Raw genomic sequence first — 26,467 nt, 5'->3', positions numbered from 1 at the left:
TCAAGGGTGACCTCTGCGTTGTAGGGTGATTACTGTTCAGGAGCATGAAAGGACAAATGTTTCTTTCTCTTTGTGACTGTCAGCTGTGAATGCCCTGTAGTTTGGAGGGAGGCTGCGTACCTTTTTGGAGTACTGTCACTGACCTATTATGTTCTGTTGAACATTTCTGCAAGAATGATTCTCTCCCTTTTCATGTTGATCGACCGATCAGTCATAGTAATGCATAAGCCATCTGAGTGTGTGTACACAGTGAGGCTGGACATTGTATGATAAATGAACGTGTGTACACAAGAGCAAACACACATGCACACACACTCACACAAACACACACTAGAAGTGTGTTTGAATGTGCTTCTTTCCCTGCGTCACAACAAGAAACTCTATTATCATAATTGCGCTATTGATTATACATAACTCACTTTGTCTGATTATGATTACAATTTAATGTTGATTTTCCATGCCCGACGAATTCATTCTAATAATGTCAGTCTTGTTGACTTGTATGATCTATGATTCATCAATAGCATTGATTCTCCCAAAGTTCACCCATCCATAGGTGACTGGCATATCAGTGTTTTACATAAAAAGATGGAAGAGAGGCAATCTGCATGTCAGCAAAATGTCAGCCTAATTGAGGCCGGCTGATGTTATTGTCCCTTAAGGAAGTTCTGACTGTATTCTAAACAGGGCTGGGACACAAGACAGCAGTCACCAGGGACAGCTCTAACATTACCAAGGACAAGAACGTCACACGTCAAACGCCCTGAGCTCATCAGTTGCTCTGTCTCTCTCTCCCTCTGACGTTCTCTCTCTCTCCCTCTGACGTTCTCTCTCTCTCTCTCAGTCTCAGTCTCTCTCTCTCTCTCAGACTCTCTCAGTCTCTCTCAGTCTCTCTCAGTCTCTCTCTCTGTCTCTCTAACTCTTTCTCGGTCTCTCTCTCCCTTTCCTTCTCTATCTTCCTCTCTCTCTCTCTCTCTCTCTCTCTCTCTCTCTCTCTCTCTCTCTCTCTCTCTGTCTCTCTGTGTAGAATATATACACGCTCTGTGATGCATTGTTGTTCACAGCAGGTAATAGTCAATGGCTTGGAGAGCGACAGTGCTGCTTTATTCTGTGTTCCTGGAGAGGAGCTTACACAGTAAATTGGCTGGGGAAAATATGTTTTTGTCTCTGAACAATGGAGGCCATTCAGTGGTTGTGACAAACAAGAATATCAACATTGATGGGGCTAATTGTAGAGAAGCCTGTCAATAAAGACTCTGAACACAAAGCAATAGAATGTCTTGTTTGTATGTTTGGTTCGTACTTTATGTAACAGTGTGTAGGTGTGACCATCTGTAAGTGCCTGCGTGCAGTATACATATATTTATGTATTTATTTATATATATATATATATATATATATGTGTGTCTGTGTGTGTGTGTGTGTGTGTGTGTGTGTGTGTGTGTGTGTGTGTGTGTGTGTGTGTGTGTGTGTGTGTGTGTGTGTGTGTGTGACTTTATGGACATTGCTCCAGTGGTGGATACTGCTGTTTTGACAGTGGACTGCCCTCAGAGGTCTGTGGATATCCAGTGTAAATCCAGCCCAAGGGAGCTGTGAAAAAGCTAATAATACGTTATTGCAGTCCAGGTCGTCCCTGTCGCCTCTCCATCAGTGCACCAGTGTCACCCGACACACGGACCACAGCGTGATAATGGCCAATAATGCGGAGCAGCCGAGAGTGAGAAGTCCAATCACACTGGTCGCTGAGTGGTGTGAGAGGACTGGGGGATTTCAGGCCCCATTTCCTGTATGTGAGCCTTGGCTGCAGGTGGGTGGGGGGGCAGGGACTGGACATCATCAATACTTGGTTACAGCATACATTCATCTGGATGCATCTCTGACTATGACAAGTGAAATATCTTTAGGGTCTGGAGGCTGGAGTGTATTCAGAGATTCAGATTCACATGGTTCCTGGTGATGTGTGCCAAGTCAACCACGCGCTAGATACGTCTTACCCAATTGTTTCATCATGAGTTCGCAAGGATGTTTGTTGCAGCTGCACACCCACCCCCGACGCACACACACACACCGACACACACACACACAAAAAAACAGTCATTAGTGTAGAAATAAATGTGTAAATGTGTTGTGAGGGAAATAAACCTCTCAAAGAGAATCTGGTATTATGATATCTGTAGTGACTTCAGGCTTGCTGGGAGTTTTAGTCTGCATCCTTCTTACATGCCATTCCTCAGACCCTTTTGTTTGGTACAAAGTTTCATAAAACAGCCCTCAGAACATAAATAATAACTCCATTTTCAAACCTAAACATATTAAATATTCTGCCTTTGATCAACCAAATGCTTTTGCTTTATTTTCAGCGTGGTTTACAGTGATAAATTTCTCTCTAGAGCGGTTGGAAAACATTACAACAAACATGAAACGAGCAATGACAAAACACTCCATTTGGAAGCGGAGGGGGCCAGACTGGGGCCCTCAGACTGCTGGTAGGGTGGAGTACTGCCCTCTCACCACTCTCCGCATGACTGGAAGGCCTCTGAAGGGACCACATTCTCTAGATAGTTCACTATGTAGTGCAACACTATATCCTGTCCCGCAACATCTTATCCAGCAATAGTATGGTAGTGGGGGTATTGGGACTGATGGCTTATGGTGTTGCTGGATCAAATGTTGTTGAACAGGATATAGTGTTGCACTATAAGGTGCACTATTTATAGTATGGCAGAAAAAGATTTAGTGTGTCCCAACATGTATGTCAAATGCAGAATAGCAAAAATGTCCGGATATCTTACTGCATCCCGGTGCATTTTGCATTATGCAAGCCAATCACCATGCTCTTCTAGCTATTCTGACCCACAATCCTCTGCTTAGCATGTGACAGTGCAACACCGTATACGGCAACACCTTAAACTGTAACACCACATACTCTAACACCATTTACTACAACGCCGTGTAATGCAACACCTTAATACTGCCTCATCTCAAACTGCCGCATCAAATACGGTAACATCTTATACTGTTACATCTTACAGTATACTGCAACATCATATTGCAACACTGGGCAAGTCCATACCCTGTATTTAAAGTTTACTGTCAAACAACAACAACATGTGTTCTGGTTCTCAAGCAAGTTTTAGTTATTGATCTTCTAGGTTGCTGGCTCTCGGGGGTCTAAAACGATGCTATGTAGTTCTGCTGTCACAGGAGAACAGACCAGCATGGCTTTTGTCTTCCAGCATTGCTGCGTGATCATGGTAACAGGTCATCCATCCCTTGTTTAGAGCCCACCGAGGGATCACAGAGGAGCCGTGGTGTTAACAAGAACAGTCATGTTCGACTCTCCATCAAGGCTGTGTAGATATTAGCTGGGAGATCGCAATGTTCTCCTCTCATTGTTGTTATTGTTGTGTTGAGGGTGTGAGGGGCATTTCATTTTCTGTCTGATAATTGAATTTTTCCCCCTTTTGCTGTGCCAAGTTGTGTTTCCATGCGTATCCAGGAGGCCTAGTGGTTTCCGGAGCCCCACAGGACCAATTCCCATTATTTACTTGACTGTGACCCCGTATCATGACCCCCAAAGTCTCTCATTCTCCAGGAACCCTCTTCTAAAGCGTCCATCTAATGGTGCCTTGCGATTTTACTGGACTGTAATGAATGTTCCAATTATGTTGAAGGTGATGGAGCCGATTTTCCTATGATAGAGCAACTGATTGGATCTGGCACACTCGGTTTCACTATCTCCCCGCTCTCCAGGCTCTCATGCAGACCTGCGGTCAGACACCAGCTACAGGGAGGAAACAGACCCCCCACTCGTGGTAACACAACCCATCAGTGCCTCACCAGACCACACTGCTGAGTGAAAAAGTGCTGGAAATAAATGGATTCAAACGGGCAGAAATGTGTCGAATGACCTTTCCGACGCTCATTACAAACCGTGCACATTACAGCTGTAGGAACGCTCCTGTTGTTTGGAGTTCTTTTGTCTCCCCTTCCTTCTCTCTCCACCACCTCTAGGGGGAAGGGTAATTAATTGAAATCATTTCCATGTGTAAGGTTGTGCAGGTCCCTCCTTGCGGTGTGTCAATGGGTCGATAGGTATTTGGAGCGTACAGTGGACTCAGGTGATAAGAACTGCAGTCACACTGTGTTAAATGATTGCCAAAGCACCGTAAAAAAGCCAACTCAAGGGCAGAGGAGTTTGAGGAGAGGAAGCAGGGGAGTGAGGGAGAGAGGGAGGGAGGGAGGGAGGGAGAACCACTGTCCTTAGCGGATGACATTCCGACAGCAGCCGCGATGGTCACTACCCGCAGAAATTGAAATATTTCGGATGATTCAAGGCTGGGCACATTTTTCATTTTCCGACTTTTTTTCCAATTATTAAAAGGTTGTCTGTGAGAATCGAACAGTCTCCATGGATGTGGTATCATCCTGGTTGACTGGATGCTGGGTATTTTCTAGCAGCTTTGAGCAGGAGCGGAGAGAGCTTTTGAAATGAAGGGTTGGTCCTGATCAGAGGCCTGCTGCCAGAGAGAGCTGCGACTTTAAGAGGCCCATACGTGGTGTTGATTAGTTTTACTGAGTGGGTATGCAGAGACCAATAAATTAAATATGAATAAATTAAAAATGTACTCTAGCAGAAAATTGCTTGGAAAACAACCACCTCCCCATTAAAATATGTATAGTAATGCCTTTTATGTGCAGTAACTTGGGAAAAGATATCACTGTAAATTAACACGCCATCCAACCGTAGTTGAGAACTTTTCACTTTTAACAAGGACTTATAAAAAAGGCATTTACTCTAGTGTGTTCACTAATTAATTTGATATTCAAATGAGCTTATGTATTATAATTGCAAATATCCCAAATAAGAGTAGTTTAAAAAAGGAATAGTGTCAACAAAGATTGATGAGGCTTGCTTTGAAACTGCCATCTGTTTCAAATGTTTACTTGGGGCGTGCATTTTCCCCCTCTTTCTTCTGTCAGAACTGGAGGCCATGCTTAAGCAACGTGGCCGCCTCCCTCGCTTACTCTGCCATTATGGGTCTGTTTGTTTTGGTGAAGACGGTTTGGTTCAACACAGCAAGAGGAGCAGGCACACAAGCGCATAAACACACACCCGCGCGCGCACACACACACACACAGCGGCACGCACTGGGTGATGCAACAGTGAAGGGGATCAGGGACATCAGCATGTGTGATGAGCTCCCAAAGATAACGTCTGCACCATGTTTCCATGACATTGTAGCTGCGTTAGCTCATTAGCACAATGTCACGGCAGCAGTGTGAGGATGTTGTGTTTGGGGAGGGAGAGGACAGGGGGCTCAGCTGCAGGTATCGGGTCTCTGCAGATGAGCTGATTAATTAAAGGGAGCTCTATTAAGGTTATTGAGATGCACCCACCCCCCCCTCTCCCAGCCCACCAGCCGCCCCCCTCCTCTCCACCTTCAGCTCTGGCAGCGAATAAAAGTAGATCTGAGGGAGGGGGTCCGAGGAGGAGGGGGGGGTGGAGTGCATCCTTGCCTTATTTGACATTAGCAGTCCCGCGCCCCTCTGTACACCCCAAGAGCCTCGCCACAGGTGCCATCTCCGCACCCCACCTAGCCACAGTGACACACACTCACCAGGCTCCAAAAGGGGCTGTAGAGTTTTAATCCCCCCCCCCCCCCGCTCCCATCTGTCAGCAGCACCGCTGGAGAGGGGGGCAGAGGGCGCATCCCTGGTTCCATCCCGACGAATTTTCTAATTTCCTTTGCCTCCATGCCTTGTCCCAAACTCACGCCCCTAACCTATCCACCATACCATACTGCTTGTTCTCTCTCTATATACCTCTCTCTCTGTAGTTGAGATTGAAGTTTGGTACATAAAAAAACTACAAGACGTTTGTCTCGCTTTTTAATAATTAAATGGACAACACAGAGAATGTCAACCGAACAACCTGGCTGCACATAAAGCCATCAGAACATCCATTTCCCTTCCATGTTTTTCAATCTCTTCTTCTCTTCTTCCCTGAGGCCTGCAGATGCACTTCCATAATTTACTGCAGGTCACATTCCACTTGCACAATTCAATTTGGAGATTTTTTTTTCCTCTCCCTATAATGAATTAAAATTCTGGCACAAAGAAAATGAGGACCATATGTTGAAATCCCATCTCTGTCTCTGACAAGGCATTAGCCGTACAGTAAGTTGTTGAAACAGACTGTATGCAAATTCTGTTCCCTGGTCTAAACGGAGGAGGACGTTTACAAACCCAATGAATCATTGTATCTCCACAGCTTCCCCCCTTATGCCACTCGCCTTGCAAAACGCACAGGTAGAGAGGTTTGAATCTGCCATCTTCAGGTACTTCATGCCCACAACACAATCAGTAAGACACAGACCAGCAACCATGAAGTGGATCACTGACATGATACGCACACCATCATCATTATTTAATGACTTAATCCATCTCATGCACTGAAGGCACGCTCACACATGAAACTGTATCGTAGGCTATTGTAGCCAGCATCTACTGTACCTTCCAAATCCACATCTGAAGTCGACTGTAGAGTCTACACATTCCCCTGAAGTGGGAGGTGGAAGTTTGGGGTCACCGTCTATCAGTCCAGCATCAAGGAGAGCAAGCCTACCTGTAGAATGCACCAGGGCAGCCTTTGAGAAGGTGCACTCTTTGCAGTTTAAAGGCCATGAACCACTCACCCAAAGGGAGAAATTGTGCCATGCGTTTGACTTCAAAAGGGATAATCCAATCACCAGTTTCCCTTCCCTCCCTCCCTCCCTCCCCCCCGCCCAACCCTTACATACCCAGTCAGCCCCCTGCTCACAGACAAGGCCACAGTGTCTCCACACATCACTTCCAAGATGCAAATGGGGTGGATTTGAAATCCAGCTTCGCTGGGTTCTGCTTGACTACTTCAATGTTGTATCTATGCTGGGGGATTATTCTCCCGACAGCAGAAAGACCTGTGCTTGAATGGCAGAGCCCTCGAAGCAGCTCCTGCTGCTTTCAATGGCCTCCAAAACAAGATTAGAGCCATGGTAGCACTCGGTCCCAATCCCCCCTGCATTTGGAGGGCGCGCAACCAGGCCGAAGCCCCTGCTCTCTGGGTTGACACAGAATGGGTAAAATGCATATCTGAAGGTGGTTAGGGATTGAGAGGTCAAGACGGATGGGGGGGGGGGGGGAAACAAGAGAGCCATGATAAAAGAAACCCTGTTGAAGTCGTATGGTAATGTTGGTCTGAGCCCGTCAACTGCTCGCCGTTTGTCAAATTACAGTCAAGTAAAAGCAAGACAGAGGAAAGTGAATTGGATTGTTTATTGAACACAAAACAATGACATTTCTGCACAGCAGTGTTTCCTTTCATGATGTTTGGCAATCATCTTCAGAACAGCACAGAGGACAGCAGACATACTAGCAATACAGATCTACTGAGGACCTTTCCACACTGAAGAACTTTGGACATCTAACCAGTTGCAAGGTGCCATGTTTTTGAATCATTCCTTTGTGAAATCAATCTGGAAATATGACTTAACAAATGGGTCCAGAAGGATACTTAAGGTACTACAGAAGTATATTTTTGCAATACATAGAAGAACCAGATAACTAGAACCCTGTATACCACTAATAAATACTTTTTTATGCCCAATGGAATAAATACGAGATATCATCACACCCTTCTAGTTTCTCATATACTTTTAATAAGCGCACTTTCAAATAACTCCACAAGACTTTCAGTGTGTGTGTGATAGGACACAGCAACACAGTACATTCGGCGAGGCTAATTAACATGACAAGGCATCCTGGAAGGCAGACGTCAGTCGCGCCACATAGTAGACTGTTTCGAGTCGTAGCATATCAGACGCTACGCTGTTGAATATTGCAAGGGTCAAATATGACCTTGGCTCTCCTGATCCCCCTGAAACACTGGAACCCCTTTCAATACATTAGAGTGGATGCCACTGACAATGTTGACTGACAACCTCATCTCATATCTCCCTCATCTACCTGCTGGATGTTTTGTAAAACTGCATCTGTGTTTATGTGAGAGTGAGACCAAGTCAGTCCATGGCTAGAGGTATGTTAAGGGTGGGGGAGGGTGTGTGCGTGTGGGGGGGGGGGGGGGGTGGGGGGGGGGGGAGGGAGGGAGGGTTGATGCCTAACTGCCAGGCGGTCATGCGTCCAGCAGTCCTGCCACCCCCCGGGGAACACTACGTACAGGGGTCTTCTTTGGCACGTGGCGTCTCTGGGCCTTGGGCTGAACACTGGGCTGCTGGGGTCTGGGAGCTCTTCTTGGGCCTGGGTTTGCCGGGCGGCCGGGGGGAGCAGTTCCCGGGGCGAGGGCCGTGTGGGGCGGGCGATTTGGGCTTGCGGGCCTTCCCCGGGCCGGGCGCTGGTTTGGGAGAGGGCCCCGCCGGAGAGGCGCAGGTGTCCCTCTGCTCCTGGAGGCTGAGGTGAGTTGCACTCGACTGCCTGGAGCGCTGGACGCCACCTGAATGGGACTGCGTGGACATTGAACTCACGTTCAACTCAGAGACAGACACACACGCCACCATCCTCACGTGTTCTGGCTAAGTTCAGGTAATGGGTTCTAGCTCGGCTAGTCTGGTGAGTTAATATGGCTCCATCTAGTGGTGACTGAATATACACATCGCCCCAGCGACCGGAACTGAAAACAACAGAGCGTTTCTACGGAAACAAACGACAGTCGTTGAGTTTTTGGCTCTAAACGCGATGGTGGCCTGCTGTGTCACGTGTGGTAGTACTGTCAGCGTGAGGGCTGTGTGAGAGGGGTCTGTCCACTCCTTGACATCTGACCTGTGAGGTAGAGGGGCAGAGTAGGTGACAGATCTTCCCTGCAGACCCGTTCACCCGCGTTCCGCTGGAGGAGGAAGAGGCAGCCTTCTTCTTTTGTCTCTGCGGCAGGATAACAGCCAGAGGGGGGAGGGGGGGGGGGGAACATGAGAGACGTGGACCTGGCTAGAATGACCCTAAATAATGGATCCTGGCTGAACCTTGGGGCTGATAACGCAGCACTTAAAAGTAAGCGTACTTACAGTAGGACACAGTGGGCTAGTTGTTAGTCAAGGGCAAGCTCATTGTCACGTTGGCTAATTGAGCTGTGGGAGGGGACGGGGGGGACGGACGGCAGATCACATGCCACAGTGTGTGTGTGTGTGTGTGAGGTACCTGTTTGGTGGGGGTGGGGGGCTTGCTGCTGCTGCTGTCGGTGTCTCCCTCCAGGCTGTGCTCGGCGACGCTCTTGCCGTCGCTGCTCGCCGACGACACCCTGGCCAGGCTCTCCGGCTGGGCCCGGGGCTCCAGGCTCTCCGGCCGGGCCCGGGGCTCCAGGCTCTCCGGCCGGGCCCGGGGCTCCAGGCTCTCCGGCCGGTCCCGGGGCTCCAGGGTCTGGCTGTCCCTGCTGAGGCTCAGGGAGAGCTGGCTCAGCACCTCCGTCGCCTCCTCCGCCCCCTCCACGGCCCCCTCGGCCTCCTCCGCCCCCTCGGGGTCCTCCCGGAACAGACGCATCATCTCCAGCACGTTGGTGGGCGTGGTCGGCGTGCTGGTGTCACCCTGGGAGAGACAATATCCCCTCCGTAACGGCCCACCACTCATTTGGGATCATGATTCCACCTTACAGCAGCCTTTGATCGTGGACTGAAGCAGGCAAAGGGACCAGGGTCACTCCCTTACCGTGATCCAGGGGTTATCCAACAGCTCATTGGCTGTAATGCGGTGGGCGGGGTCGACCTTCAGTAAGCAACGCAACACCTTCTTTGCTGTGGAGATGAGAACGCGAACAAGGTTGGTGGACATTGAAAGCGCGCGGGCTCAAGACAGGCAGGAAGGGAACGGGGGGGGCGCGTCACCTGCGTCGCTGACGGTGTCCCAGACGGGCCCGGCGAAGGTGAGCTCTCCCTTCTTGATCATCTCAAACAGGCTGTCCTCACTGCTGGACACAAACGGGGGCTCTCCACACAGCCTGTGGGGATCGGAGCACACGCGCCGTCACGCATCGAGGCTGCCGCTGCCTCCGAACACGCGACACGCGTTCTGGGCCGTGGAGGAGTGGAGGATGAGGAAAGCTGTGTGTGTGTGCGCGTGTCCTTACAGCATGTACATGATGACTCCGATGCTCCACATGTCACACTGCTGGCTGTACTCATGAGCGTTGATCACCTCCGGAGCTGAAACACAGCACAGGCTCCTACACTCATACACGCACCACTGGAACACAAGGACCTACTGGAGGCCCAGGGTAGAGGAGTGTGTGTGTGTGTGTGTGTGTGTGCGTGTGTGTGTGCCATACCCATGTAGATAGGTGTCCCACAGGTGGCTTTCAGCATGTTCTCACTGCCAACGCCACCTTTCTTCACCGACAACCCAAAGTCTGTCACCTGAGAAGAGGACCAACGGTTACGTGAAACTAATCCCAGCCATTTTTTACTTACTGGATTTCATGCTTAGCTTAAAAGCACACCCTCAGCTTTCTCAGTGTGCGATGAATAACTAGTACGAGTCTATAGGCTGTCCCCTAGTCCACAGCAGGTGGTATAAATACAACAGGAGAGAACCACCAGGACAGATGACCACCTCCAGCCAGAGAAAAGCCTTTTATACTGCGCCAGGACAACACTGTTTTTTCTTCTTGTGTGTGTGTGTTCGAAAGAGATTTATGCGGCAGCTCTGCCTTGTTTTAGCTTGTGTTCCATGTATCTGCTTTGGTTGGCGCTCTGTCAATGCACACAACATGCTGGGCCCGGGCAGTAATTTGTCTTAAAAGATGCTCTTGATTCCCTCTTTGTGAGGACTGATATAAAGCAGGCGCCATTGGGGGGTCTGTCATAATGAGATAGTATTTAAAACCATTTCCAGAGGGTGTGTGTGTGTGTGTGTGGGGGGGGGGGGGGGGGGGGAGACAATGGTGGGAGCGACAGAGAGACCCACCAGGAGTCTCTCCTCCTGAAGAGCATGGAGGAGAGACAGGAGAACATTTCTGTTGTTTGTGCCCCGGTCTCACCTTGATTCTGATCATGTCATTATCGCTACCATGGTGATAAGTCTTCACTAAAATGTTCTCCAGTTTCAGGTCTCGGTGCACGATGTCTGAAAAGGAAAACAGCGTGAATGAGATGTATTTGTGGAGGAGATATTGCGAGGATGTTGAAAGTGGTTCAAAGCTAAATCTGCACAATGAGTCACTTTCAACAGGTGACCCCAGCCACGACCTTAATCAGTTCTGGAGCATTCCTCTGGGAAATGAAGTTGATTTAGCGAAGGAGTTTTGCCAGGCTGACGACACTAGGTCTGTTCAAAAACAGCTACTTTATCCTCTGGCAAAAAGGCCAAAGCCTTGCTAAATGAAAGCATGCCTATGACAGATGGCAGCCTTCTGTTAAAAATGGTGAGCCACCAAGTACCAGTGGTCATTACAGGAGATGTGAAGAGAGGATGGCGAGATTCGGAGGGGCGATTGAGAGAGTTTGAGGTTAGATGAGATGTTGGAGATAGATTGACTTGATGGGATGGAAAATAAAGTGTCACAGCAGTCCTACCCTCTGGAGTCTTAAAGTTCAAGTCTGTTCAAGTGATTCTTTTGGAGAGGGTTTTAAAGAGGGCAACCTTCTACCAGACTGGTTCTTCTTCTGTAATGTTGATGCAGATGGAAGCTCGTACCCCCTTCAGATGGACCATTACTGGAAATATGTGATTTCTGTATGTGTGCTCCAAAGCTGATTACATTTGATATACTGTACACACTGTGGATGTTCGGCTACAAATCAAGTGAGACTTAAGCTGTTCAGCAACATCCCAAGTAAAGTTTGTGAATAAAGCTACCGTTTCGAAACTGTCTATTTTTTCAGTTTGACAAGAAGCTATGATGGTAGACACAGGTTGACAGGTCGGCAGTGCGGTGATCTACAAATGGTAAACCAGACTTCTATAAACACAGATGTGTATATATATGTGACACAGATACAATAGGTCAGCAGTCGTACTGCACAAATCCAGTCCACTTCCTAGCTGTATTTCATTTAGAAAAAACAGAACAAAACGGTGCTATTGCACATGATTGTGTGTAATGAGGTCTGGAGTGGGATATTTGCCGGCTCTCTGTCTTCCTGGCGACAACAGAATGTGGACAATAAAGAAAAGACTGAATCACAAAATCCGGTCATATTCATTTGACAGAAATATCCCATGGGAGCCAAAACAAATCACTCCATGTTAAATGAATGATATCCACGGGATGCTTTGACGGACCACTCATCATTCTGGCTACGGAGGAAGGTTAATGAAAGTTTACGCTCGGTGTTACCTTGACTGCTTCACACGCTAAGGGCACTACCTGTAAGAGAGAGTCACGGCTAACACCTCCACACCGGTATCATTAGCAACTCCAGACGTAAGGCACACCAGCGCTGAGGGACTTTTAGTGTGAAAACACACCTATTAATCAGTATTCCTCTCCAGCTCATTGTAAATGAGTCATTAGTCCCATGTAATGGTGTCTCATTGCCAGGCAATGTCCTAAATTACCTCTAACTAGATATTTCACCATCAGGAAGGGGGGTCGAAAACACAGCATCTTCAAATAAACCCCTCAGACTCAATTAAAAGGGGGAACACTTTTTGCCCGGCACTTGCTCATTATTATCTCATTATTAGAATAAGCAAGGTTCTATAATGACTGAGAGCCATAATGTGGTATCATCTCACTGATTATCAGGCGTCAACGAGGGCAAAGCAATTTGACTGTGAGAATGATGACACTGTGATATCACCAATTTGCACATTCTCTCTGCACACAATTGGCTCACAACACATCGTCGCTCCACGGCGGTGGGGTAATAAGGTCGGCTTAATTACAGCATTGTGTGCGTTCGTGCCCTTATATCAGTTTATTTGTTCGGCCACGGAACCCAAAAGTGTAAAAAACAAACAAAAAAAACAAACATTCTCTGACGTTCCGCGTTCACTCCCGTAGCGGAGTTCCCCTCCTAAATGTGCGGTGTGTGCCGGCGGTACCCTTCTTGTGCAGGTAGACGATGGCCTCCGCCAGGCTCCTGATGATGTGCCTGCTCTCCTCCTCGCTGAAGCGCCTGTTCTTCTGCAGGAGCTCCTTCAGCTCGCCGCCCTCGCACAGCTCCATCACCAGGTACATCCTCTGAAACACGGCACGCGCACTCAGCCGGCGGCACGCCACCCTAAACGTGGACCTGCTCTCCTATTCACCAGCCACGCGCGCGTGTGGTTGGTGCTCTTGCGTTAGTCGCAAAAGTCCAATTTGTTTCGCTCGGTAGGTCGGGGAACCTTACCTTGGGTGTTTCAAAGACTTCCTCGAGATGGATGATATGAGCATGGTTAACACGTTTGAGTATGCTGACCTCTCTTTCCAGCAGCTTGACACCCGAACTCCCAGCCTGCAAGGGGGGAAATATAGAAACAGCATGAGGTGTAGGGTGTATGGCAGAGATGCTAAGGTCTATGGCTGCTGTTACCGTGTTTGTCTGACTTTAGACTGACTTTAGAGTGTCTTTTTTCACCACAGCGGCCAACAAGAATCCCTGGGGAGACGCTAATGCACTCACCTTCTCTTTGTTCACCTTCTTAATAGCCCATTTCTTCCTCGTATCAATATGGGTGGCTTCACAGACGACCCCGAAGCTCCCTTTACCCAATTTCCTCCCAAATGAGAATATTCTCTATGGGAATAACAGAGAAGCCATTAAGAGAAAAGGCAATTCACATTGGCTTTGAATTCACAGTGGTGGCAGGGATATGTCCAGTACTGCCAGCATGTTCTCAGACCTGAGTGTTTGAGTTGGGGGTTATATATTTTTGTCTCCAACGGTACATTAACCGAAGACCTGAATCCTGAAGTGGATCTTAATTTTCAAGCACTCAAAAAAGGGAAAGTTTTCCGGTCTCTAGAGCTGCAGAATATAGTATTTCTAATCAAGTTACAAATGATTAAGTTGCTGCCGCAGCTCATTCAATCTCAGGTCTAATTAACTTGATCATTATCTCTGCGCATGCAAGGCTGAGCACTGGCTGCTGCAGGTTTGGCAAAGAGAGCAGCTGAACCCCCAAGAGAAAGGGGGGAGGGGGAGGGGGGGCAATCAGGAGCAAAGTGGAGCGTGATCCTCCTCTAGTGCAGACGAGGGTGTGCTATAGAGGTCAGTCGTGACTCTGTGTGTGTGTGTGTCGGGGTGAGGGGAGGCCGGGGTGGGCGGCGTGGGGCAGAGGGTCTGCGGTGCACCTGGATCTCAGCCTCCTCCTCCAGGCGGGTGTGGGGCACCTTCCTCTCTGCGCTGCTCCCGCGGCTCCACGGAGACGCCATGCTGACGCCGGCTCCACCTACATCTGCCTGGGCTGTCTCAGGGTGAGGGGCCTTGACGTCTGGGGGGGAAACACACGGGGGAGCGGGATGAGCCGCAGTCAGAGAACCCTTCACACGATCACGACACAATGAGAGTTTTCCTATCCAGGTCAGGGTGTCCTCTTGTAAAAAGCATGATCTTTTTCCAAACAATGTAGGGGAAACGTAGGCTCTGGTCATCGTTGCACAGGCGAGTTCGCTTCATTCCATCAGGTGCAGGGGATTTACAGTGGGCCTTGCCAAGCTGAATGGCTAATCAAGGCCAGGTGAACCCCTGGGGAGGACAGCCAATCAGGCGGACAGGCACCTCAGTAGGTGGCCTGGCACGGTCACCCTGGCGACAGGCGTGCAGCTGAAGGTAACTGGGCTCCTTGCACCCCTACTGTTCAAACACCCAGGGGCAAGCTGCCCCAAGGAGCCCAGCGTGGAGCAGAGGATAGACACAACACCTGGCAGCCCCGTTTACAAAGTTCGCAGAGAGGTGACAACCGGGAACCGCTGACAGAGGAGAAGATAGGGGTGCCTGCATGCTGAAGGAAGTCATTAGGAAGAGGATCATTAACTGGGTGGCTTTCCAGCCTTGTGATATGTTTATGTAAAGCAGAACGACGCTCTGACATTGATGCTGATGGGACAGGGTCTTCCCAGAACAAGGGGCTGATAACCAGTGAGAAACGGCTGCTTTGACACGCCAAGTTAAGAGCTATTTTGGCAACATTTCAAAATAGGCTACAGTATAAAAGGTAGAACGAAAGCAGAAGAGGTGACTCTCTAGGCAAGTAATAATGTTAGGACAAAATTAACTAAAAGCCTAATCAACAGTATGGAGTTTGTGATTTAGCCTAGTCCGAATGAACTTCTTGTGATTGAAATTAGGCTTACACTCTGATGAATCGTAGAACAAAACCAAACAATATTCTAGGCTATACAAAGAAACATAAATAATATAGTATGCCGAGACACCATCACCATCATGCATCTGTTCTCTGTTCACAATCACAATCACAATACGTCCATTGGTTTCCTACCAAACCAGTCTTGAGTACACATTTGCCTAACTTAAAGCGCAATTAACCAGGCTTGAAGAAAAAAAAATATATATCTAAAGCCAAATTAAATGTAAAGCAATTATCGAGTGATGACTGGGAGCAGTGGAGTGGATCCGCCACACGGACAGCAATTAATTATTAACAAGGAAGCGGTGTCTTTAACCTCTTCACTCTGGTGCATTATCTTATCCCAGACACAGTTCTCATAACAGGCCTGTCTCCCACATTATCTCCCGTCTATTTGTTCATCAAAACGATTGTGACAGCCACTGGAAATTCCAATCACTTCAATCACAGTTGATTTGTGGGCGAGTTGGAGGGGAGAAGAGTGATGTGTTGCAGCCAGGACCCTGGGCCCCGCTCCTCTGAGGGGGCCCCAGGGAGGAGGGCAGCCCCTGGCCTTGGCTCCAGCACCCATGGGGTTCAGCCCCAGCCCAGTGTGGAGGAAATGGGATATCAGGGTCATGTCAGGGAGAGATGTCTGGCCTTAAAATAGGTCACGACTAATCCATACCACCAGTACTAGACTGTTTTAAACCATAGGTTTATTATGGCATTAAACGACAGAATTGAACACATCGTTCTAGAGACTAACCAGTTCCAAAATGGGTTGGTCTCTAGAAGGAGCACATCCCTGTAATGGATTCTATAACCTGGGCCAATGTCACTTAAACGAATAGATTTGTTTGACGGAATGTACTGCTTCGCTGCATTGAGGAACTAAGTGCAAAAGAGAGAACGTTCATAACACACCAATGAGAAAGAAATGTCACTGGATTTAATTATCAAAACTTCCTGAATATCAGAATCATCAAGCATGCTGTGGAATCTGGAAAATTAAGGATGATATAGCTACATGTATTAGTCAGTATTAAGGCTCGTAAGTAATGGGGTAGTCAAGCCTGTGAATATTGCTTTAACCATAGGGCTTGACGGACATTAATTAAAATGTGAATTAGCATGACGAATGGTATATGCAGACGAGGCATGACTGCACTTCAAATTAATCTACAGCTCACTGTAACAGTATTGGCATTCATGCAGCTTAGACGACATAGGCCTCGGACTACGCGAGTTAGGCAAACTACATCTGTCAACAGCCCCTAACCTCCTGCTCTTGTGCACTTGCACCTGCGACAGGCAAAATGAAACCCATGTACAGTGACTAATTTACACGAAGGACTCGCATACTGTACTTACCAAGTTGTGGCAGCCCCAAAAGGTTCCATTTTAGTTACTGCTTCTAAGAGTTTCTCATCAGACCTGCACACAAAATAATGCTAATGATATTATAATGAGCATGGAATCATCACAGACTACTGATTACCCCTACTATACCTTAAGTACACACCGCATAACTCAGTAGACTATACATTGGCAGAAGGTTATCCTGGAGCATGATTAGCCCAAGGCAGGGTTTGCCTAACTAGTTTTCTGCATACCATTGTAACATGCAATGACAATTTATCATTTAAATGTGTGTACAAGGCTAGTAGTGTAGCCTATTTGCCGTGTAAAAGGTTGTGTGAACAGGTTGCCACTGAAACGACAGGATCGAAGCAACACGGCACACGTTTTCCAAACCCAAACACACCGTGCATCCACACTCATGGACACACACTCCTGTAGAATAAATACAGCAACGCTCATCCGCCAGACAGGGACCATGTGCTTCCACACACCCACCAGATCTCAGTAGAAAGTAGGCTAATTATGGCAGATAGAATGTCAGCCATCGATCCCTCTGGTTTCTCATCCCTCTACCATTCTGTCAGAACCCCATTAGTCTTTATTTACTGATTGTTTGTGGACGGAAATGCTTATTGTTTCCCGTGACTGGGAGAGAGATGTGGTGTCTCAGCTCGGAATGCAAATTAAATGTGACACCGTAATGATGCCTGGCCACACAAAGATAATTCCGGGCCTAAATAGAATTTTTTATTCTCTCCCTTCCACTCATAGCTTTCCCTTTTCACTCGCAATTCGACCTGTTCTGTATGTTGACAATACAGAAAGCAGACATTCATCCTTCTTGCTAGCTAAAATATTTCATTCTCCTCATCTGAGACTTAATTATTTATTGACAGCTGGCTTTGATGACAAATGATAAACTCTGCAGTCCTAATGAAGCATGGAATTACATTACCTGATGAGGGAAGACTCACACAGCACGTCTGGAATGAAAATACCAGGGCGTTCATTCCACTCAATTACAGGATGAGTAACATTAACTGGAAAAAGATTCTACAAAGTCCATCTGAGTTTGAGTTTTCAAGTGTATTAAACGACTGGGGGGGTTCAGCGTAAACATCTAAAAAAGAAATGGTTTAGCCTTGAACTGTGGGTCTGAATGTTCAGTCTGCTCATCTGTGCTGCAAGATCAAAATGAAGACATCTTATTTAGGCCTATGTCCTTACACCCATATCTACTGTACAGTACAGTACAGTATGACCTCTAATTGACACTTGAGAGATTTTGAAGGTGCCTTTTTAGTTTCTCCTCTGTTCAGCCCCTATCAGTACCCCTGTAAACATGCCACTCAGAGAGCCCTCAGACAATTTTCTTTGTCTTCTTAGGTCATGTCTGATAAGTGTCCACAGGCTAGAGGAACATGCTTTGCTAAAGGGAAGCAAAAGATCAAGTTGCCTCGCCTACTCAGAGGACTCCACATGTTGCTAGGAGATAAGGCTCAACAAATTCAAAAAGCATCTCTCATTGGTTTAATCAGGATATTGGCTAATCTCTGCATTACCCAAGCCTCAGGAACCAACAGCAGACATCTTAAAAATATATATTCAAAACAGCAAAGCCGCACATTTTCCAGTGGCCTCTACATACCACTGAGACACATCTAAGGGTGTAAAGATCTGCAAAGAAGGGTTTCTAAATTGCAAACTATAGTTGGCATAGGCCTAATAGCCAAGTTTATACTCCCGATACCCTTGTGACAGCAAATCATCTTCAGAAAAAAATGCCAGAAGGCCTAGAACTATCCACGCAATAGGAATCAAAGGATGAGAACAAAATGGAAATTAATTAGTTGGCTTTCTGAAGACTTCAGGGGGATATACTCACCCGCAAGGATGGTGATCGTATCAAAGGGTGTCTAATATCATGTTGGTACATTTCATTAAACTACACATTAAAACTGGGCTTCTGTCTTATAGCCTACTGTGTCACAGACAACTCTGGAATGTCTGCCTGTAAGGGCCCTCAGACACAACATATAATATTAATGTTAATATTAATACATAGGTTAATACATAGCCTAGTTGTAGCAGTGCATGATGAGATTTCTGGTGGATTTATCAACAATACAAATACTATAAGATCCACGTTAAAGCTGATAGATGATAGACCCCTGTAGCCTGATATTCTTAGTTGATTTTAAATAAAATCACAAAAAAATCAGCTAGACAGATTCATTCGAAACCAAGAAAACCAATATGGCAAGAGGAGCCATTCTCAACCATACAAGCAGTAATTAACTTCCTATGACCTGTTCCAACTAAATATAATTATCTGGCATGGAACCTGCATAGTAATAGGTGTTTCATTGCTCAGTGATGTTTCAAACATTCATTGTACCCTAAGCTGAAGAACAGCTGATTAAATGGCGTCAAACCCAGGGTATTTGGATATTCTGATTATTTTCTGAGATTAAGTCAGTTTATGTTAATGAATTAGCTACAGTTAGTTGAACTAGCATTACTCAGCTGGCTAGGACAAGCACGCATAATAACATTTAGAGGAATAATTTGGTCATAATTTTAGAATATTTTGCAGTGAAATGCAGAATGAGGCCAGGAGTTATTAACTAAACATGTTAGCTTGCATGCAAATATCGGCTAATAAGGTCGCTAGCACTTGATGTTCAGTACAGTTCCTTGAACGAAACTTTAGCGTGTGTTGCCATGGCAACAACTGTACGAAGTTGTCTTCATAAAGCTAGCTCTAAATGGCTAGCTAACTAGATCATTTTAATGGCAACCAACAAACCAAATAAAAGAGTCTATTGAGAGTCATTTACCGTATTTTCAATGTGCACTGCGTATCGGTGGAGCTCTTTGTTGTGGTCATCCACGGAATGTGCCAGGAATCAGGGGTTGTAGCTACGTACCGCATGAGCCATCCACTTGTGTCTTCAAACTTTTCCAGTGTGATGCACCGATGAGAAGTTGATGGGCTACCTACGGGACGTGAACAGGGACAAATAGGCGCAATGAAAAATGATTCATTGAAAAATGATTAAATTTTTAATTGAAATGTATTCTAAATTACATTTAGTCATCTCGTTATTCAAGATAGAAGTTAGATTATAATTAGCAGTCAGTTGTATTTTCTTTTCATTTTAGGTATGTATTGTGTTATTCGTGCAGGCCATTAAATAATTCTTAGTTAATTTAAAGGCCTGCACGAATGATGGTCTTTGATGGTCTTGATGGTCTTTTCATTTACAGTTAGATGAAAACAACATATGTAACGCATTATTAACATGCTTCTATCGTAATCGTGTTCTCGTAATGTTTTCTGAAGTCAAAACTTTAACAGTGGTGATTAGTCTCCATCTAGTGGACTAAGATGCTGCTGCTATACTTCGTAGGAATGGATCAGAATCAGCAATTCAGAATCAGAATCAGCTTTATTCACCATGTTCACACAAACAATGATTTTACTGTGGAAGGAAGATGCATACGATGAACATATAAGAATCATGTACACATGGATGTCCAGGCTTCCTAATTCTATTTATGAACCTTATCCTTTACATTACATTTAACCTACTGGCATTGACTAAACTACTTTTTTAAACTACTATTTTACGATCATAAAAGATGAGTTCATAACATCTCCTAAGAGATAGGCAGCATGTTTGCCATAGCTAATTGTGCACCAGTATATAACTGAGATGGCCTTCAAACATTTGTCTAGATTCAAAAGCTTGTGTCCTTCTACTTCAAAGGTTTTACAGAGATGGCTCTGTGCCACTTCTTCAGATGGTCGATTGTAAACTTTACTTTACATTTTAAAGCATATCTATTGCTTGCAGTTTCTGTTTAACAACATTAAGTGTTTCAATATGATCTATTTATCGAAATTCAACTTAACATTTAAGTATCGAATTATGTACAATTGAGTCGAAATATAAAGCATTCCAAACTTGGGAATGCATTTTTTTTACAGACATAAAGTGGAACCCGCACTTTGCTGCAACGTTCTGAAAATATAGTTTATTATTCACTTTATTAAGAAAAGCTGAATTTAATCGAGCTTTTTGTGCAAAGATAATTATCACCAGATGCGATTTCTGAGCTTTCAAACAAACAGTCAGCCCAGTGTAGTTCATAAGCAATGATGGCATGCTTACAGTCTTCTGTTTCACAAGGAACTGAACATGTCCAAAGAAGGCATAGACTGCAGGAATCTCCTTTTTGTTGGAGTAGTTTTATTAATGCATGCTGTTGTGCCTTCTTTTCATATATTTTCCAAGACACAGAAGTGGTAGATTTCATATGTAAGCCCTTTTACCAGATTGAACAATGAATATATTGAGTTGGCTACATATTGTGACAGAATAAAACATTCAATACTCCAGACACACTCGTATCTCTTGTAAGTGCAATTATATACTAATACTAAGACTAAAACAAAAACTATGTATGCCTGGTGTTTTATAGATTATATGTAAATTCTATAATATATGTAATATATACTCACATTATGTTGAACTGAGATATCTGCAGAATAGGTTCATGCTCAACTATTATTTATATGTAACAAATGGGCCTAGATATTGCTGCTGAAGAAATTTTTCACTAAAAAGCAATTTCACCCATTTTAACAGAAAAGGAAAAACAGGCAACGTTATACAGCCACAGAATAAATTCAAAGGGATATCTTTTAATGTCAAAAGTAAGTAAGGCAATTTAGCCATACTTCTTTCCTCGTTCCTGCCCTCTTTGAGCAGTGAAATGTACATTTAAACTTCAGAGCAAACACATTCCTTGAATTTTATTTCAAATACAGTATGTTGTCCTGCCAGAGATATACAAGTTCTGAAATATAAAAAAAACTTTTGTTGCCCAACTTTTCTTCAAATTGTTTGGGAATAGCATTGTATAATAATGTACTAGAGGGACTTCCATTCTGCATAAGATTGAGAAGCATCAAAGACAGATCATCGAAACTAATTAAATAACTGATATCTTGTCTTCAGATGATAAACGTATAATATATATAATTTTATTGAACTCCTGATTCTGTTCTCTGTGGTCAAATGATCCGAAAGACACAGTCAAGCTGATTTCATCCTATCACAGTTGTTACTCCCATCAATCCCATACCCAGCTGAAGATCCACTACACCACACCCTGTGCTCAGACAGACTTCCTCCTCTTGCCAAAGACGTTATTGATGAGCTTGGCCATTGACTTGGAGCCGCTGTAACGTCGGCGGTCTGCGCGGTATTTCAGGTACTCCATCACGTGGCGGATGAGCTTGGTGAAGAGGTTAGAGATATCCACATAGTCTTCAGCAGCAGACACTTCTTGGAAGTGACATCGGTACTCTTGGGCCAGGGCGCGCGCCTCCTCTTCAAACACTTGGCGGGCATGGCATAGGTCCTGCTTGTTCCCCACCAAGCAGATAGGGACGTCCACCTCCCTGTCCCAACCAAGCACACCATAGGTCACAACCTTCACATAGCAGTCACCACAACGTACTCATGGCTAAAGGTGTGAGAGTTGGTGAAAATGAATTCTGTTCCTTTGAAGATTTTCCAAATGAATCAGACTGCTATAAGGTGTTTATTGTTCAACAGCACGCCATATCAAAGGAAAAACAAAGCAAGTCGTGTAAGTCATGCAACGGCATTGGTGAAGTAATGTTGAGTTGATAGAGTCCAGACATTTCTAGAGCTCTCATATACAGTGTGAGATGATGTCTGCTTCACATCAGGGGTTCTTTATGGAGTGTTAAACCATCCTAGTCTAGTTAGAGTGGAGGAACGACACAGGACCAAAGACTGACCACCCACATTACGTTGTCAGCCATGCGTCATAGTTCTCATTCTCTCCAGCCACCCCGACTTACACGTCCGCACGGCCACACAGGCTCAAAATAGCATGAAACATTTAACAAATGTCCAGCTGAATCCCCCTGTCCTTCTAATATTTTATCCTTTTTTAATTAACGCCAATGAGAAAATTGGATACAAGTCGTTCCGGGACGAATTCAATTGAGCGTAAGAATTCATTTACTCACATAATTAACTCAGCTGAGCCCTGAGGCAGTAAATCTAACAAAATACAGTGTGTTTATCAAGGGGTAAAAAAGGCAACATTTTCACCACAGGCCAGGAAGCTGCTTCCTCTGCTCATTTAAACTTGTTCAGTTTTTTTTACATGTACCATAAAAATGGGTCATGCTGTATAAAGTCTGATCCACACCCTGAAATCTATCCTTAAATGTTGAGTCCTGGAATGGGACCCATGCAATCACCCGACCCTCTCCTCTGATTGGTGTCAATTCCCAGGTCTATAGGATTCACAGTCACTCACCCCTTACAGCCCTCCTCACGGGCCTCTTTGATCTGACGTAGGATGTTTTCAGCATTAAGGAAGGATGTGCGGTCGCTGATGTCGTACACCACCACAAAGCCATCGGCCCATTCCACAGGTTCCTCCAGGATACATCTGCTCTCTCCACTCTGACACAGCAAGGTGACACAGTCAGAGGGCACCAGGTCAAACACAAGCGTTCTCAAATGTCCTACCTGACTAGACTGGAAACAGAATCAAATGGAGCCTCACCCTTTACAGAGGAGTGGACATAAAGTGGAGTAATGAGAGAACTGTATTTAGAAGAAAAGACTCGTCACAGATTCTCAGATATCATACATTTCAGAAGAGGTCAGAAACACCTTTTCACAGGTTTCTCACCTTTTGTTGAAGAAAAGAAGAGAGGGACAAGAGAGAAAACAAATAGACAGCAGAGCACTGATCACACCCTAAAAGATTATACATAAGGACAATGGATATCCTGTTACCAAGTCACGGGAATCCCAATTAAACAATAACTTGGAGGTAAGGGCTACTATGTGGAACAACCGTGTGTTCTAAACATGCTCAAGACCGAGTCTCAGATTTCAAAGGCTCATCTTTGTGTACACTGTGTTCTAAGAAACAGGGGAAGATCTTAAATGTCATAACACTAAAGTATGGAACCATCTGAGAGAACATGCATGTGCACTGCTACAGTGGACATAAGTACAAGCCATTAACTGAAGATATGAGTACATACCTGTGAACATGGATCAAAGACTTCTAAGTTTAACTGTCTTCCCTCAATGGACAGCCTTTTACGGTACAAAGAATCTGCAACAAAACAGGTTTAGGTAGATTGCTTATAATACAAAACACATGTTATGGATCAAACGATGTCTCATAAACACCGAGATGGGTAACTAGAAATGTATGTATTATATAGACAGCTAAAAATGCACCCTGAGTTTTATCCTTGGAAAATATGTCAGACAAGTATGCAATGTACACCACAACATGATTGGTTTAGTTAGTCTTTAGAGCAATGATTACAGTAAGCTTCAAATCTAGGGCACAACTATTCCATGGGGAGATGTTAATTCATTTTAGCGAGTAATCCAAGAGTGGAAAGGTCTGAAATCATGTACCCCAATGTAAACTCTAACATTAAAGACTGTCGTTCTTTAGCATGTTAGACAAACAATGACGTGTTGATATCAATGATGTCATTCAACTATAAGAAGATAGGCCTACTTTCTGAGAAACACATGCCATCGTTCTTAGACACGTGTACGTTAACACTTTCTCTACATTCACACACATAATCAACTGATTTCTAAATACATACATTTCCTGTTGGGTCTCTTCAACATGTAGGTGAAGTCACATTTCTCTGACGATGTACTTTGTGTGTGCATCAGTTCATCCCAGACTCTTATGAGTCCTATATACAAGAAAGTTTAGCGCTCACTTCTGTTGACATAATTGTCATAAGGCCAGCAGCCAAGCAGTTGCCGTGCACACACTGAGGGGTTTAGGCCCGGTACGGAGTAAAGAGGACACTGTGAAAACACAGCCGTCCCACTTGAAATGTGTGAGGAATATGTGTACTTACTGGCATTGGAGGCATACTCTCCAATGAAGCGTTTTGTCAAGAACCTCACCAGAACGGCTAAACAGAGAGAAACAGAGGTGGTGAATTCCAGCAATTTACAGCTTTATGAATTCCCTATACAGGAAACAACTAGAAACGATTCCGTCCAAGAAACTAGTTAGTATGTAGCCCATTGCATTGTTTTTCTGTGACACTATGATGGCTTTCAGTAACTAAAAGCAAGGGCTTAGGTTTTAAAGTGCAAACAGCTGGCTTCTGTACTGAATAGGTAAAATACTTCCCCTCATGAGTTCCTGAAATCTGCAACTTTTCTGTCCATTTATTTCCCCCTGAACACTTGTCAGTATTTGGTAGACTGGGAACAGAGGCTCTGTGTAAGGTTATCTCTTCCATAGTTCTCTATTTTACCTCCTTTTTCCCTGCACAAGGAAAAGTTAGCTCCACTGCTACATGTTTCTTAATTTCTAAACCCAAGGAACCTTGGTTGAAATTTTCCAGTTATCCCCAGGGATCATGTTTTCCCTGCTTTACAAGAAAAATAATACCTCATCAATTAGCCACATGCTACAAACATCAATCTTAATTTCCTGTCTGCGAAGCCTCACCATATAATTGTGGCAACCACATCCTTATGCCACAGTTAGACTGCGAAAACATTCCGACACAATTTAGGAACTAACTTTAGGGTCCATGTGTAAGGCAAACAGTAGACAATTCGATAGTATTGTTGACATATACTACTACTACAATTAACTTATATCAGAAGTAAAGATATGAAAGGCCGTGTGAGTTTCAGCAACACAATCAGTATTGAACTTCACACAAACAGTGCTGCACATCATGTACTCACCTGATTTCCCAGCCCCCTCGCTGCCCAACAGAGCCAGCTTGATGTCATTCATGTCAGCAAGAGTGTTGTTAAAAATGACTACAGTACCTAAACACCCTGGTTATCTGACATAGAATAAATGCAGCACCTCCTCTCTCTCTCTCTCTCTCTCTCTCTCTCTCTCTCTCTCTCTCTCTCTCTCTCTCTCTCTCTCTCCTGTGCTACTACAATATCTCATGTACAGTGTGCATGTGAGCTCTACTCTGTCTTTGAACATCTAATGGTGCAAAAGGAAAAACATGCACACTGTGTTTCTTTTCTCCTCCCACTCAGTCAGAGGAGAGCCAATTTGGGTTTCAAGTTCACCCCCAACTTGCAGCAGATAATCTTTTATATCTTTCTATTTTGCATTGGTTTAATTAAGTTAAGTTATGATATAATAGTCGTCATTGGGAGCTGTTGGACTGTGATGTGTTTCTCAGATAAAACGTAGAGTCTTTTCATGATTTTAATGGACAATGGACATTACTTACATGAATAAGTATGTATTTGACCATAACATTACAGACTCTACATCTGAAACATTACTACAGAATAGAGAATAAAATACATGCTGTACGAGAACATGGTTTGTCTTTAACCACTGAGTGTCTAATAGTCTATCGTGACTGAAACAGCTGAACCTCAGCAGATCTATGGAGATGGGCTGGGCTTTAGAGCGCTCAGAGTCGGTTAATACCACGGATATCTCCTAATTACCATGGCTGAAGACTAAGCTCCAACTGCAAAGCATTAAATGCCAACATATGTCCAAAGTATGAGGCATGGTTTGATTGCAGGGTTCAGTGCGTTTGAAGGAGAGGTACCACAATCAATTTTACCCCCCAACCCTCCTGCAAAGAACGAAGAAAGCCATTCAATCACCTAAACTTCAATTTCATGGACTGCTTCACTAGTCCTTTCATTTTTCTCCTCTCCATGCAGAGTGTTTTTCCCTTGTCTAGCCCTTCATTGTTCAGTAAAGTTCACAGAGGTGTCCCACTATTATC

The 26,467-nt window shown here is 45.0% G+C and overlaps 2 protein-coding genes across 2 annotated transcripts in view; both read right to left on the bottom strand.

Annotated features, from left to right (window-relative positions):
- The window catches only part of stk33 (serine/threonine kinase 33), a 28,394-nt gene extending 8,838 nt beyond the window's left edge, over positions 1-19,556 (bottom strand). The window contains exons 1-15 of the mRNA XM_067249408.1: positions 19,464-19,556; positions 16,633-16,695; positions 14,264-14,403; positions 13,593-13,706; positions 13,320-13,424; positions 13,030-13,168; positions 11,021-11,106; positions 10,310-10,397; positions 10,112-10,187; positions 9,870-9,982; positions 9,694-9,779; positions 9,401-9,573; positions 9,190-9,325; positions 8,818-8,916; positions 8,219-8,501 (exon numbers count right to left, since the gene is read on the bottom strand). Coding sequence (XP_067105509.1) covers positions 8,219-8,501; positions 8,818-8,916; positions 9,190-9,325; positions 9,401-9,573; positions 9,694-9,779; positions 9,870-9,982; positions 10,112-10,187; positions 10,310-10,397; positions 11,021-11,106; positions 13,030-13,168; positions 13,320-13,424; positions 13,593-13,706; positions 14,264-14,344 — 1,579 coding nt within the window. The 5' untranslated portion in view covers positions 14,345-14,403; positions 16,633-16,695; positions 19,464-19,556. The remainder of the gene's footprint in view (positions 1-8,218; positions 8,502-8,817; positions 8,917-9,189; positions 9,326-9,400; positions 9,574-9,693; positions 9,780-9,869; positions 9,983-10,111; positions 10,188-10,309; positions 10,398-11,020; positions 11,107-13,029; positions 13,169-13,319; positions 13,425-13,592; positions 13,707-14,263; positions 14,404-16,632; positions 16,696-19,463) is intronic.
- Positions 19,557-21,318: 1,762 nt separating this feature from the next.
- rerglb (RERG/RAS-like b) lies at positions 21,319-25,491 on the bottom strand. The gene is made up of 5 exons (XM_067249279.1): positions 25,440-25,491; positions 24,590-24,646; positions 23,735-23,808; positions 22,993-23,141; positions 21,319-22,096 (listed from the first exon to the last, which is right to left on the bottom strand). Exons 1-5 carry the CDS (start codon positions 25,489-25,491, stop codon positions 21,811-21,813), a joined length of 618 nt encoding a protein of 205 aa, XP_067105380.1. The 3' UTR covers positions 21,319-21,810.
- Between the last annotated feature and the right edge of the window lie 976 nt (positions 25,492-26,467).

The sequence above is a fragment of the Osmerus mordax genome, chromosome 13 (genome assembly GCF_038355195.1).
Source record: "Osmerus mordax isolate fOsmMor3 chromosome 13, fOsmMor3.pri, whole genome shotgun sequence".
Classification (NCBI taxonomy): Eukaryota; Metazoa; Chordata; class Actinopteri; order Osmeriformes; family Osmeridae; genus Osmerus; species Osmerus mordax.
This window is presented reverse-complemented; position numbering and strand designations above follow the sequence as displayed.